The following is a 14577-nucleotide window of genomic DNA, read 5'->3' as shown; positions in this document are numbered from 1 at the left end:
GGTGGATTAACGTTGCACGACGGCATATCGGCGTATAGGCGCAAGTTCCTCATCACGAGAGAAAATTTGCCGAATATTGTACATATAATAGCGCTGTTTTGCACCCCCCAGGGATGCAGAGAACTATGATCAACGGTTCGTTGGAGCCACAGCCCGCTAGCCAACAGATTCGAGGGTAAATCATTCCTATTCATAAAACAGGTAAGCTTGAGATCATACCAATTTTGGGGCCAAACAATAGTAACTTCAGGCCCATATGCTCCAATTATATTGGGTAGATTGGCTCAAAATCATTAGATATCATCTCTTCAACCAACCTCTGGGCTCTTTCTTTTAAAAGAAGTTCTTACGCGTTCTTGACTTGAACCGGGGCTTTGCATTGTCCTCACACCCCCATGCGCGTCATGCCATTCGGAAACTTCCCATTCTATTTGTACCGATCTATCTGCGGAAGACCCAAAACCTCGTCGGTGTTTACCAACGCGGCCTAGACGACTCCCTTGAATCATCTCTTCGAACCAAGGAATTCCATATATGGCCCCCGTTCGATGGCTGACTGAAACCTGAGCATCACCAGCGCTTGGTTGTAGGGCTGATGGCGCTGTTGAGGTGAGTGCAGTTGAAGCAGTGGCAACATCCCCAGTCTCAATCTCCTTGGGAAGAATGTCCAAGTCTTCAAGTATGTTTTGATCATCACTTGAAAGACTCCCAACTGTGACAGACATGTAATCAGCCTCCTCCGGCGGGTCCTCGGTCCAGAAGGTCAAGGGAGTGCCACAAAAGCCACAGAAAACGCGTCTGCTGTGCGGAGCATTTTCAGGGACGAAAACACGACGTATAGTAGCATGGGTCTCGTCTGGGAAAAAAGACCTTGTGAAGGACTGATACCACAACAAGGGAACGCGTAGCCAAGCGGTTAGGGGTGCCCCTTGGATCCGCCCTGTAAAAGGGAGATCGGAAGGTCAGCAAAGTACATTATTGCTCACTAGGCTTTGTGCTTTGGACACGTACTATCCTCACTGCTGATATCAAAATATACCTCCGCCTGCTCCGTTGAATCTGGAGGGATAATTATGGCATATTGATTTCTTCCACATGAGCAAGCCCCTCTCAGTGGCGTTTCACGGCTCATGATGCGTATAAGAAGCGGCGATAGAAGGGAGTAAATCGATCAATCCTAGAGCTACAAAAGTTCAAAGCAATGGCCAATCTTTTTGATAGAGGAACGATATACACGAGAGACAAGCGCCGATTCTCGAGGAACGCAGAAGTTTGACGTCAGCAACTCCAAGGTTGTTCGCTGGTCTTGGCACGAAGACAGCCGAAACAGACGACCCTGGCAAGAAATGAAAGGTGCTTCAAATTAGCGGGTTGATCCTGACAGCGCTCCTCATGGCACTGGGAGCGCCTTTCCAGAAGAACGCCTCGTCTCTCGCTTTCATTAATACACTGCTATCCTACGTTTAAGACAGGGCAGATACCGTTTGCCGCGATTTGCTTCGTCGGACTTCTTCCTCTCGATGACACTCATCTCTCGATAACTGTCCTGGTGCCCATGCCTCCTTCGAATTCACCCCTTTTGCCATCTACGCAGCCTTCAGGGCCCACCCAGCAAGCAAACGTCGGCGATTCCCTTAACCATAATGGCTGTATGACAGAGAAGTCTTCTGCTTCGCCCAAGCCAATGTCAGGCGGGGCAGCAGAACGAGAAAAGCCTCGATTAACGGAACAAGAGAAGAAGAATAACCATATTGCATCGGAGCAAAAGCGTCGCGCTGCAATTAGGGAAGGATTTGACAGGCTTACGGAACTCGTGCCAGGCCTAGCGGGTCAAGGGCGTAGCGAGGGAATGGTATTGCGGAAGACAGTCGACTTCATTCGTGTGAAGCTGCAGGAGAGACTGGGAGTTGATAGAGGAGATAGAAAAACGAGGAGGAACAGTCGATGACCGGATAGGGAATATGGGCCAAAAATCCCTGATAATGTGTTTTTGAAGTCCTGACTCGGTTGGAATTCTACGCGACTTTTGCACGAGGATCGAGAGTTATATCTTCACGACGACAACGAATCTCCTTTGCGGAATTACTCCTAGATAACGCTAGACGGCGGCCTCTTTTGGTTGATGGGAATGTTACGCGCCCTGATATGTTCAGCACTCTTCGCAGTTGCATTGTTTCGGTTCTTGAGCGCCTTTGTATGTACAGTCTTGCGGCGATATACCGATGCTTTCATCGTTTCAACCGTTACAAAGCCGACATAGTCAGCATTTGAATGCTAGAAATCTAAAAACTGAGAAGCACCCTAGAATATTTGATTTAATGCCGAATTCAAAGCGATATGATACCCCATTTGTTCCATACCTTTGGTATACAATACAAGATATGTACCTGGCTCTGGCGTTACAGTCATAGCTGTCTAAAAAAGATGTATAGCTAAAGGGTTTGAGAATAGGTATCAGACTGGGATCCCATGGAATCTACCCCATAATAGCTACCTCAGTTTGACTTGCCAAAGAACATAAGCTGGCATTAACAAACCGTTGTTTGACACGGGGATATTTCACCAGATCGATCAATAATCTCTCCCATTCTTGCAACCGGTACCTTAACTACATATTTAGCATCAACTTGTTAACTGCAATGCCCTGAGTTGCAGACAAGTTATTTCCAGCATCCCTTGCAACAGTTTAACACTGGATTGATCTATACAATTTACCGTCTGTTGTTTATTGCATAACAATCTTAGCAATTTGCATTACCAACTTGATTGTTTCCTTTCATTTCTTCAAAAGCGTTTTCATGAATGCTCTCGAGTATGCTCTGTATAGTTGTTCAAATTTACGTACCTTGAAGCTGACCCCACAACCAGACGGGGGGGCCACAGAGTTGCGTCACCCCCGCTGGAGCAAATCTCAAGGGGAAAACGGGCAGAAGAGGTGCTACCAAGGCGAGAAGATTGAACAATCAATATTTTAGAAGACATTTTTCGGCTTCTTTCAGAACCAGCTGCACCATGTCCGAGAAAAAAGCACTCGGTTCTCAACCTTCCACCCCCTCCGAGCCCCCTCCGTCCTACGAAACAGCCGCCTCAATCCCGTCTATCGGCGGCCCAAACACCAATCCCATCTCGCTCCCCCGCCCCCCGCCGCTGGCCCTTCCGGTCCTTAATCAGCTCCGCTCAAAACGCGTGATCCTCGCCTCCGCCTCTCCCCGCCGCAAACAAATCATCTCGTTCCTCGGCCTGCGCGACGTGGAAATTATCCCCTCCAACACGCCGGAAGACTTCCCCAAATCTCTTTCCCCGTTCGAATATGTCCTACAGACCGCAACCCACAAAGCCATTACGGTGTATCAGCAGCAGATCAACAACCCGGATAAGGGTGAGCCGGCGTTGATTTTAGCGGCGGATACGATCGTGGCCGATATTTCTACGGGGAGTATTCTAGAGAAACCGCGCTCGGAGGCGCATCATATCACAATGCTCAAGGCGTTGCGGGACGCGGGGGATCACAAGGTATTCACGGCGGTAGCGGGGATCGTGCCCCTAGAGAGCGCTCGGGATCCGGGATATGCGTTGGAGACAGTGGTGGAGGAGACGAATGTGAGGTTCGATCCGGACATTACCGACGAATTGCTTGTGGCATATGTGAAAACACGGGAAGGAGTGGATAAGGCCGGGGGCTATGGGATGCAAGGGCTGGGCTCGATATTGGTTCAGAGAATTGAAGGGAGCTATGATAATGTGATTGGGCTGCCGCTGCGGGCTACGTTGAAACTGATTGAGAAGGTTATGTCCCGGGCAGATGATGAGGACCTACTTGGAGACGAAGAGGAAGGGTCTGATTCTTGATGAGTTTGCCAACATGTATAGTCTTCCATTGTAACCACCCCTACCCGGCGGTAGGTAGAGTTTAGACCGATACCTGTTGACGCGAGCGGAAACCACAATACACTCCTACGTGCAAGAGAAGCCCGGACTAAATCATACGGAAACAAATTCAAATGCAACAATCAAACGACCAAAAAGACATAATATAGACAGGAAAGGAAAAGAGCATATGTATATACAATTTTATTATCATGCCTTCCAGATTCTCTTGATAGCTTCGGTGATACCGACGTCGTTTGTCTCGAATTCGTAGAGGCCAACAGCCACAGTCAATGTGGCGAGGCGAAGGGCCCAAACACACAAAGCTCTTGTCTTTGGCACACGGCGAGCCGGGAGGTAATCGACGATCAAGGCCCTGTAACAAGCAGAGAGGTCAGACTTGTTCGATAAAACGCGTGAAATGTGCTCTCATAGGTTCGAGTGCGGGTCGAGAATACGTACTGGAAGCCAATATGAGAATGGAGGACCAAGGCACCGCAGAGAATAGCATCAGTAACCGGGTTGAGCGATCCAGCAGCAAATGGAGTAATGGTCAAAGGAATAAGGGAGATAGCGACCAGTCTGCGAGTCCGTTAGTTCCACATCAAATGCGTCTCTCGGAATCCGCGTACCGTTCAAAATCCCAGTGGTAACTGCCGTGTGTTGGAGATGTAGGGGGAATGGGAGCGGCATCATTGACTACAGATTCCGTCAGCATTTGAGGGTTCGCGATTCGGCTTCATTGTTCCGGGCTCTCCCAAGCTCGTGCAAAATAACGCTCCCCGTAAGACCCGCAACAACGACTATTACACATACCGGTTCCTTTGACGACCTCTGTGATGCAAATGAGCCGTTAGCTTCATGCCCTTGCTTATGATGATGAAATCGGTACGCAAAAGGGAACCACTTACGCGGCTCCGGAGGCAGAATATCTCTCTTGCTAGTAGCATGGAACTGGGCGATTTTCATCGAGCCATTCTTCTTCTGTAATTGCACCGGCTTCACCGTCGCTATAGCCGCAAACGGGGACTTTGTGGAATAGAATGCCGCCCTTCTTGCGGAACTCGAGAATGTGATGCAGGTCTGTCTCAGCGCTGGGGCTGACGGGCGAATGATCGAAGCCATGCTTAAATAGAACCCTAGTTAATAAATATGAGAGGTACCTTGGGATAGACTGCAGAACGCGCACTGGGATGGGCTTTGGAGCAGTCAACGACGATGTTCGAGTTCGGAACAGCTTCCTCGGGTTGTCAGCACAATTGACGAGGTGTGATTGGCTGGGAGGACGGCCTTCAACCGAGAAATCCCGTGATGTCTTCCGTGAAGAAAATATAGAGCAAAATACAAAATCAAAACGAGTTTATTCTAGACAAAAGAGCAGCACTTGAATTGGTTTCTATTCTTTTGAAAGGGAAAGCTAGATTATTTCGTTTACGCAACATCATCGCAATGCCTACTCGACATCATCCACCCATCGCGTTCGCCCAAACAGGAATCACTCAACATGCAGGACTTAAAACTTATACCAGGACCAACTCTTGGGAACACTGTATTCAGAATTTCAACACCGCCTTCCCGAAATTCTCCCCTTTGAACAAACCGGCCAGGCCCTTCGGAGCATTCTCAATACCGGCAGTTTCGTAGGTCATTGGCCTGAAAGACCCTTCTTTGATCCATTGGGACACGCGCTCTCGGTGTTCGTTGGCCCATTTATCTCCCATGCCGGGGTCAGATACAATAAAACCGCGAATGGTGAGTCGTTTAGAAACAGTCAGGAAGATGTTCTTAACTGGGTATCGGTCTTCGGGTTTAAGGTTATATTGCGAGATCATTCCGCAAGCGACGATACGACCAAAATCGTTCATGGCATCGATAGCCGCCTCGAGATGTTCACCGCCAACATTCTCATAGTAGATATCCAATCCTTCTGGTGCGAGTCGCTTCAGGGGCGTCGGCAGGCTTTTCTTTCTTATAATTGAATCCAGCGTCGAAGCCCAAATCCTTCATGATATAATCTAGTTTTTCATCGGAGCCAACGCTGCCAATCACCTTGAGACCTTCGTGTTTTGCGATTTGACCGACTACTTGGCCCACAGCTCCCGCAGCAGATGAGATGAAGATGGTCTCTCCCTTCTTCGGCTTTCCAATCTCCATCAGGGAGGAATATGCCGTGAGGCCGGGCATGCCTAGCGCACCGAGGAAGTAACGGAGATCGCTCAATCCCAACGGGTTCTCTAGTGGTCGGAGTCCTTGAGCCGCTTCCGCGGAAAGAGTAACGTACTCTTGAATGGGCATGAATCCCAACACGACGTCGCCAGGCTTAAACTTATCATTGTTTGACTTTAGAACTTTGAGGATTGAAAGACTAGGGAGAGGTTTGCCGGTTTCGTAAGGGGGACGGTAGGATTTGACAGTATTGGGACGCATGCCTCCACGCATGTATGGATCGAAACTCGTGTAGAGCGATTGAACCGTAACACCGCCATCGGGGACATGCTCGTCGAATGGCACCTTCTCGATAGTCAAGTGCTCTCCAGGGATGGGAAACTCCGTGGGGACCTTTTGATAGATCAAAGCCCTGTTCTCTGTGGCCATGGTGATTCGTAGCTAAATCTCTGGGCACTCAAGATTAAACGACAATTGCAATTGTAAAATAACAGGGACCTCTTAACGAATTGGAGTAGAACAATGGATTTTATACAGAACGGTCCCACAGAGAACGTTCCAACAGCAATCTCTTTATTTGTATCTGCTTCTCGCCTAGGCACAGGTGAGGGGCTCACACCTTGGATGGAACGCTTAGAAATCGACTCAGCAACGTCATCAGAGCCAAGATCAGTTCAAGAAAACAGAGGCGCCGGAAACCGTGTTTCGCGCAGTTGGACGCTTTCCAGGGTCTCGAATTCGGCCGTCGGACGAACTGGGAATCCGTTTCACGGTCCGGCTGCCATCGTTTATACTTATTCAGTGTCAGGGATCCAAAACCCAACAGTTACTTAACTGCGACTTTCGCCTGCATTTAGAGCGATTGGCCGTTTGCCTCGGTTGGCGGTAAGCGGTTTGTTGGTAACGGCTTGCATCACGCAGTGTGAAATGGGGCTCAAAGAGTCGGGCTCGGCCGGACTTGAAGCGCGACAGCGAGCAGTTTGAACCACATTAACTAGCTAGTTAGTTAACGAGTCATTTGGCTAGATAGTTATCCGCTCACGACTGTAAATATCACAGGCTGCTGGGGCCCAAAGCCACCCGAGGACATGGGTATCAATGTGAGGGAGGTCCTCACTGGTTCAACACGCTGCATTTCCGTTTGTTCCAGCGGTGAAGCTTGAGGGACCCTGAGGTCTGTCAATGGTCATAAAGGGCCAGCCGCTCACGTGACTGCCCAATGCGGACCTTTCATGTGTTGATCCGTCGCGGGGCTCACTCACGAGTCACTCGGCGACAACCTCACGTCCTCCGGGGTTCAGCCCAGCTACCAGACGAGATGTGAAGCCTGCAATGCCAAAAACACGTAGCCTCCTTCGTCAGGAGATTACTTACTCGTTCGCAAAAAAAGAAGAGGTCAATGTCCTCCACCGCCTCCAGTATGTCGACCTGCGGGAGAGATACTTCACGCTGATCAATGCGAGACATGGTTGGATGAAGGCCATTGTTGCACACCACCTGAACCTGGGCTCCTCTGAAATCTGCCGTATTGCTGACACGGCTGAATGGTATTGTGGTAGTTTCAATGTCTGTGTGCCCATCACCATTGAGAATTGGAATTGGAGGCGGAAACAGCCGGGAAAGCGCGTTATTTTGCGATTTCCCTTGCCATACCGTGTTGGAGAGAGCTTCAGGCCTGGCAACGGTGACGAAAAGGTTCGCTGCGAAGCCGGCACATATGCATGGCTGCAAGAGAATTGCCCCAGTGTGCCTATTCCTCGATTGTATGGTTTTGCCATGTCGACGGGCGAAACTGTAAGCAAGCTACAATCATCAATTAGTGACTCTTGGCTAACAGTACCCAGTTCACTAATCTTGAATATCGACCCTTCCTTGTACGGTGTTTTCATTCCTTCCGGTTTCAATTGCTATCATGGCTCCGGCTCCCAGTTCCCTCTCAATATATTCGTCATCAGGGCACTGGCTTAATCGCTGATGACAGTCAACGGATAGCTGCCTATCTCCTTGTCGAGCATATCGAAGCGGATCGAGGAACAATGCTCTCTTGTTCATGGTCCGAAAACCGGCATAACATTGATCTACGCAGCAACCTCTTCCGCAGCTTTTCTAGAATTATCTTGAGTATTGCGCGGCTTCCGCAACCGCGAATTGGATCGTTCATCATCAACAATAGTGGCTTCTTGCAACTCACAAATCGACCACTCTCAATCGAACTTCAAGATTTGGAGAATGAGGAGATTCCAACGCATATCTCCCGAAATACTACTTATGCCACTGTCAATGAGTACGTTACGGATATACTGGGAATCCATGGCAGTCGCATCCGGCATCAGCCAGGTGCCATACACAATATTGGGGACTATTGCTACCAAGTGGCAGCACTAGCAACAATGCGGACAGTCCTGCCCGCATTTTTTGATAGGCAATTCTCGAGGGGGCCATTTGTCTTCACATTTACGGATTTCAACCAGAGTAATATTTTTGTGGATGAAAACTGGAATATCACTTGTCTCGTGGACCTTGAATGGGCGTGTACTAAACCAATTGAAATGGTTGAAACTCCTATTTGGCTCACAAACAAGGCTATGGATGAGATTGCCGAAGATTCAGATGAATTCGCTGAGATCTGGATGGAATTTGTGGATTTTCTAGCCAGTGAAGAAGACAAAAACTGTATGAAAAGTACCAATATTGAAACCAGAGTGAAACTGTCTTCACTTCTGAAACAAGGCTTTGAAATCGGAAGATTCTGGTATCATTTTGCAGTCACCAGCCCAACTGGTCTCTTCACAATCTTTTATAAGCAGATCAAGCCAAGATTTAAGAAAAACGAGCAGGATGAGGAGTCTTTCTTTGCGGTTGAACCATGGTATTGGTCGCTAGATTTCGTATCGACAGTCACTAAGAAGCTGGAGGACAAAAAACAATATGACCTCCTCTTGCAACATGCTTTTGACGAACATGGTGATGACACGATTGAGAACTAATAATCGCCCTGCTATACTTTCCGGCTGTGAACAAACTATTTTTTATTGTCACTTCCCTTGGGGCCTCGATTCCCAGCCTGCTGAGCTTCGCTCAACTTTCTTGCTGCTCTGCTCACTGGCGCATAATAAGTGGAACTTTTGTGTCAGCCGGGCACAAGGTTTCTAACTACACTACTCCGTATTGAAGTCACCAAGGAACGCTTATCGTTGGACAGTATTGTCTAGAAGATTGATAAGAAACAGGCGAGAACCTTTGTTGGAGGATTTGTGGGAACTGTCAAGCGAAATTGACTAAAGCAAAGGCTTACCTGCTCAGGATCCCTCTGGCCTCATAACACATTGAGCCATATCTCTACAGGATAGGCGAGCAGCCAAACAGGCCCTTGATTATAGTATCTATTTACGCACAACCCTCTTCCATCTCAGTTTTCTGACCCATTGATGATTGGTGATTCGATTTGCAACAGCAAATCACCACGTTCTACCGAATCACCGATAGATATGGTGATTGACCCGATACGCCCGCCTACTGGAGCGCTAACATTGACCTCCTGATCTCTATGAGCATATCCTCGAAAGTATACTGACAGCCTCGGAGAATCACTTACCATCTTCATCGCGCTTACAGTCAAAAGCGTTTCGCCAGCTTTGACTGTGTCTCCAGACACGACCATCAGCCGAGCAATGCGGCCAGCCACTGGGGCGGCTAGCTCCCGTTCGACCTTAGGGTTGGCCTTTCGGAGCTTCCGCTTTGGCGTTGCTGATCCCCCCCGTTAGCATACAGCCAGGATTATGCGTTGAATCATGATGGTGCAGTATGGGCAACCTACCTTTGTCGTCTTGGACTGTTACAAAACAAACTTCTCCGTTAAGCCGGAATAGCACTTCCCGCTTTCCTGTCACCGGGTCCGCAGGTCGAATTGCCAACATCTCGGCGACCACCTCTTGGCCATCATCCAGTTTTAATTGCACTTCCTGACCGATTTCAGGTGGCAATAGGAAGTCTGGTGTGCGGAGCGTGGTGAGGTCGCCAAATTCCTGTCGCGCCTGACGGAAGCCCATATAGACCTCCGGGTACATTACATAACTAGCAACGTCGTATTCCGTTACTGAGCTTCCAGGAAACCGAGACGAAATCTCCTGGCGAACATGATTAAAGTCGATCGGTTTCATAGTCAAACCGGGCCGTTGCTTGATACTCGCCGGACTTCCTCGAAGTATGCGGGTGCGAAGAGGCTCCGGGAACCCTCCAAGTGGCTGCCCCATCAAACCCTCAAAATAATCTACAACAGACTGAGGGAAATCAAGTTTCGACGCACGTTCCTGCACCTCCGCTGCAGAAATTTTAAGGTCGACCATTAACTGAGCTAAGTCTCCCACAGCCTTTGATGTAGGCGTTGCTTTGATGATGTCGCCGAGGAGCTGGTTTGCATCCTCATAGGCTTTAAGGGTCTTATCCCATTTATCACCTAAACCGTTCTCCCGGGCTTGAAAGATGAGATTGGAATACTGCCCTCCCGGAATCTCGTGCTTGTAGACGGTCGGATCCGGTGACCTCAAGTCGGCATCGAACCCTGCATATACCAACCGAAGTTGTGCCCAGTAAGCATCAATCATTCTTATCTGATCCAAGTGCAAGGCGGACTCAAACTCCGTGTTTTGAAGCGAGGCAACTACAGCGCCGACGGCGGGTTGCGATGTGGATCCGGACAGACTATCGATCGCCGTGTCCACGATGTCTGCCCCTTCTTCAACACAGGCCAACATTGTCGCGGTGCCAGTTCCATTTGTATCGTGCGTGTGCATGTGAATTGGTATATCGGGGTACCTTAAGCGAATGGCCTTCACCAGCGCTCTTCCTGCCGCTGGCTTCATGACGCCCGACATGGACTTAATAGCGATGACGTGCGAGCCGTATTCAACCAAGCGGTCGACGATCCCCAGATAATACTCTAAATTATACTTGTTGCCGGGTTCCAACATATCGCCAGTGTACATCACGGCCCCCTCGACAAGCCCACCGGCTGCGTGGACGGCTTCAATGCCAACCTTCAAATTCTCCAGATCATTCAAGCTGTCGAAGACACGAAAGATGTCAACTCCTGTATCCTTTGCTAGCTTCACAAAATGGAAAAGAGCATTATCCGGCAATCTAGATGCGAATCAGTTAGCATATGGATTCTAGCAGAAACGGGTCGAATCGTTTACGCTGAATATGCGACTCCGTTCGTGCTTCTTAGGAGCATTTGAAATGGAATGTTCCTGTAAAAGGTTAGTCTCCATGACATCTTTAGTGCGCTCAACGAAGGGTGACTGACGGCACCAGTTTTCGGAGTTTGCGCTATTGTTGAACGTTAGAAGTTGCCTAGGTGAAAGTTACGGAGAGAAAATACCAAACGTTTCCACGGATCCTCGTACAAGAATCGCAGCATCACATCGAATGTGGCACCTCCCCAACACTCCAGACTATATGCTGCTTGGTAGGCATAGCTGACATGCTTGGCGATCGCGTCCAAGTCCTTGCTGCGAACTCTTGTTGCTAAAAGAGACTGCTGTCCATCTCGCCACGTTGTGTCAGTAATCAACGTCTTACGATGTGCTCTAACTTGCTGTGCAAATGCCTGTGGACCGTATCGCGTAAGAATATTGCGCCATCCTTGCTGGCATGGGATATCAGTGTTGATCTCATCTCCGGATTTTGGGCCCGTAAGCTTGCCGATGGTGATATCTCGTTTTAGTCCAGGCGGTTTCTAAAAACGTTGTTAGGGATTAGAATCACGATGACTGCATGCTGAAACCGCACCGTTTGCCCTTGAACCCGACTACCGTTCACCGCCGCATCGCCCAGGAATCGCATTAAACCTTGCGCTGGATCAATCTGGCCATTCAAGTGAAACAGTTCAGGTGTGTCGTCTACAAAGGACGTCCAGCAGTTTCCTGCCGCAAATGTAGGATGTTTTAGGAGCTGAATCAAAAATTCGAGATTTGTTTGGATACCACGAATTTGGAACTGCTTCAGGGCACGAATCGTTCTGCTGATAACCGATGCAAAGTCGGGGCCGGAACAGATGCATTTGACAAGTAACGAGTCATAAAATGGACTTATCCGCGCTCCCAGGAAACATTCGCTATGGTCCAGACGCACACCGTTGCCAGTGGGCAAACGGCATCCACTGATCGTACCATTATCCGGACGGAATCCTTCTGACGGGATTTCGGTAGTGACTCGACACTGGATTGCAAAGCCCCTGGTCTCAATCTTCTGTTGAGTCAGTCCCAATTCTTTGAGACTGGTCCCGCAGGCAATACGCAGTTGCGCAGCAACTATGTCGATCCCGGTCACTTCTTCAGTGACAGTATGTTCCACCTGACTATCATACTGTCAGCGCCAAACAATCTCGACTGAGCGAGGTCAGATCATACATTCGAGGATTCATTTCAATAAAGTAAAATTGTTCGTCCTGGACGAGGAATTCTACCGTTCCAGCATTCTCTACAGTAAATGTCAGTCCTGAGACGCGACAAAGGCATAGGAAAACGAATTCTTGCCATAATCCAATCCTTGGGCCAGCGTTACTGCGGCGTCCAAAACACCCCAACGAACATGTTGCGAGATGCTCACAGCTGGCGCGAATTCGACGACCTTTTGATGCTTGCGCTGCACGCTGCAGTCTCGTTCGCATATATGGACGTGGTTGCCATGATAATCGCTCAGAATTTGGACTTCAATATGTTTTGGGCGGTCCAAAAACCTGCACACTTGTTGATACAAATCTGACATGCGGTTGAACATTTTCAGTAATCAAGTACTTACTTTTCCATGAATATTGCACCATCTCCGAATGCTGCATTCGCTTCGGAACGGGCTGCAGAAATGGCTTCTTCGAGGGCCCCTTTCTGATGTACAACTCGCATTCCCCGCCCACCACCTATTAAACCGGTCAAACTTATTTATACCGAATATGGAACTATGATTTATTCACCTCCAAAACTCGCCTTGATAATGACCGGAAACCCGTGACTATATGCGAACGAGAAAGTATCAGCCACATCCGTGAAAATTAGGAATCGGTTGACAGCAAGGTAGAAAGGTTGTCGGCATACGTTTCTACAAAGTCATATGCATCTTGTAGATTGCGCACAGGTCCGTTGGTTCCTGGAATTGTTGGGACGCCAAAACGCTGTGCAATCCGCCGCGCTGTCACTTTGTCTCCCATTTCTCTAATGGTTTCGGTGCGTGGTCCGACAACTACAGGCCGCAGTCAGCTGGGGCAACATTCTGGAAAGCCATGAGGAGCATACACTTCAGGCCTGCGGCTCTCACCTGAGCCGCAAAGTCTGCATTCTCCGAGAGGAATCCGTAACCCGGGTGGCTAGTTGGTTGGTTAGCCGATACATCCTTGCGATTCCGATGTGAACATACATCAAATCCACGCGATGTTGCTTCGCAATTTCTATGATATTGGCGCCATCGAGATATGCTTGGCTGGTATAAAACGTCAGCCATCCTATCCAGCCCTATTCACCCCAATCGAGTCACGTTTGCCCTAGTATCGGACCTACACCGGGCCTATATCAGGTTGGTTGCCAACTAGGTATGACTCGTCGGCTTCTGCGAAACCGGTAAGTTTTTCATAGCTCGCAACAATGGAGTCCATTCCAAACAAACCTTTTCTATAACCAGCGAAACGGTCTTCTTCTGAGTATAAGGCCACCGTGGCCATGCCCAATTCATGAGCTGCCACGAGAATGCGACTAGCAATCTCACCTCGGTTGGCGACGAGTACCTTGAGCTGCTTCATTGCGAGATTATTTAGGTGGCCGATTTGATGCGACAGCTGATGAAGCGGTTGGGGAAAACATGTAAGTGGAAGCTTTTGAAACCTGATGCAGAATCACCCTTATACCCTGTGGAAGCAATCTAATGACGAACCCCCGATGGCTGGCCGGCTCGTGTTACTTTGGATGCGTCACACGTGTTGTAAGGATAGTCGGGATGATGCCTCGTTAATTACCCGTTGAGGCAATTGGTAAGTCAATTGAATATCAGCTGGAGCTTCATATCACACCCTTCTGCGCTTGGTAAACAGAGAGCATCCATCTTGGAAGAGTCCATTCGACCAGTCAAATCCACTTGGAGGACCATTGAGGGTCAAAATATCCGTTGAGTTTTGAATGCTCAGCCCTGCAGTCATCCCACATTGTCTCGATTCTAGAGCGGAAAAGGCTCAGTGTGAATCGGAGATGCCAACCGGGCGGCAGCCCATTATACAATGTAACGTCAGAGCATTGAACTCGTGTGGCAGGGGTTGGTGATGTGAACGCGGGCGATCTTCCCGGATCCTGCTTCCTGATGATCTATCTGCTGATTATCCTGCGCTCCGGCCAAGGAAAAGACAGTCCGCATCTAAATAGTTAACAACTTCACGCCTATCATAGCCGTAGACACATCGCGGAAATCGATACGAATTCCATGTCGGGTGGCAGAGAGATTCTTTTCATTTCCTCACAATAGTCGTCATATATGCCCTGTGTCATTTTTGAGATCATAGCTCCA

The 14577-nt window shown here is 48.9% G+C and overlaps 5 protein-coding genes across 5 annotated transcripts; 2 read left to right on the top strand and 3 right to left on the bottom strand.

Moving 5' to 3' along the window:
* Positions 1 to 308: 308 nt before the first annotated feature.
* Positions 309 to 1132, bottom strand: UREG_02835 (uncharacterized protein; the record flags this gene model as incomplete). Its single annotated transcript, XM_002543273.1, has 2 exons — positions 309 to 940; positions 1012 to 1132. The coding sequence occupies 2 exons, from the start codon at positions 1130 to 1132 to the stop codon at positions 309 to 311; spliced, it is 753 nt and encodes a 250-aa protein (XP_002543319.1).
* A 1880-nt stretch (positions 1133 to 3012) lies between these two features.
* On the top strand, positions 3013 to 3849 carry UREG_02834 (uncharacterized protein; the record flags this gene model as incomplete). The annotated part of the gene is made up of 1 exon (XM_002543272.1): positions 3013 to 3849. The coding sequence occupies one exon, from the start codon at positions 3013 to 3015 to the stop codon at positions 3847 to 3849; it is 837 nt and encodes a 278-aa protein (XP_002543318.1).
* Positions 3850 to 4077: 228 nt separating this feature from the next.
* UREG_02833 (succinate dehydrogenase cytochrome b small subunit) lies at positions 4078 to 6462 on the bottom strand (the record flags this gene model as incomplete). Its single annotated transcript, XM_002543271.1, has 7 exons — positions 4078 to 4243; positions 4330 to 4449; positions 4500 to 4566; positions 4684 to 4701; positions 4779 to 5006; positions 5468 to 5807; positions 5917 to 6462. The coding sequence occupies 7 exons, from the start codon at positions 6460 to 6462 to the stop codon at positions 4078 to 4080; spliced, it is 1485 nt and encodes a 494-aa protein (XP_002543317.1).
* Positions 6463 to 7365: 903 nt separating this feature from the next.
* Positions 7366 to 9020, top strand: UREG_02832 (uncharacterized protein; the record flags this gene model as incomplete). The annotated part of the gene is made up of 2 exons (XM_002543270.1): positions 7366 to 7827; positions 7878 to 9020. The coding sequence occupies 2 exons, from the start codon at positions 7366 to 7368 to the stop codon at positions 9018 to 9020; spliced, it is 1605 nt and encodes a 534-aa protein (XP_002543316.1).
* A 201-nt stretch (positions 9021 to 9221) lies between these two features.
* On the bottom strand, positions 9222 to 13822 carry UREG_02831 (pyruvate carboxylase; the record flags this gene model as incomplete). The annotated part of the gene is made up of 13 exons (XM_002543269.1): positions 9222 to 9294; positions 9329 to 9372; positions 9629 to 9780; positions 9851 to 11172; positions 11439 to 11770; positions 11824 to 12391; positions 12539 to 12772; positions 12835 to 12949; positions 13004 to 13041; positions 13125 to 13269; positions 13323 to 13393; positions 13444 to 13506; positions 13584 to 13822. The coding sequence occupies 13 exons, from the start codon at positions 13820 to 13822 to the stop codon at positions 9222 to 9224; spliced, it is 3396 nt and encodes a 1131-aa protein (XP_002543315.1).
* Positions 13823 to 14577: the final 755 nt, after the last annotated feature.

This window comes from Uncinocarpus reesii, genomic scaffold (genome assembly GCF_000003515.1).
Source record: "Uncinocarpus reesii 1704 scaffold_1 genomic scaffold, whole genome shotgun sequence".
In the NCBI taxonomy this organism is placed as follows: domain Eukaryota; kingdom Fungi; phylum Ascomycota; class Eurotiomycetes; order Onygenales; family Onygenaceae; genus Uncinocarpus; species Uncinocarpus reesii.
This window is presented reverse-complemented; position numbering and strand designations above follow the sequence as displayed.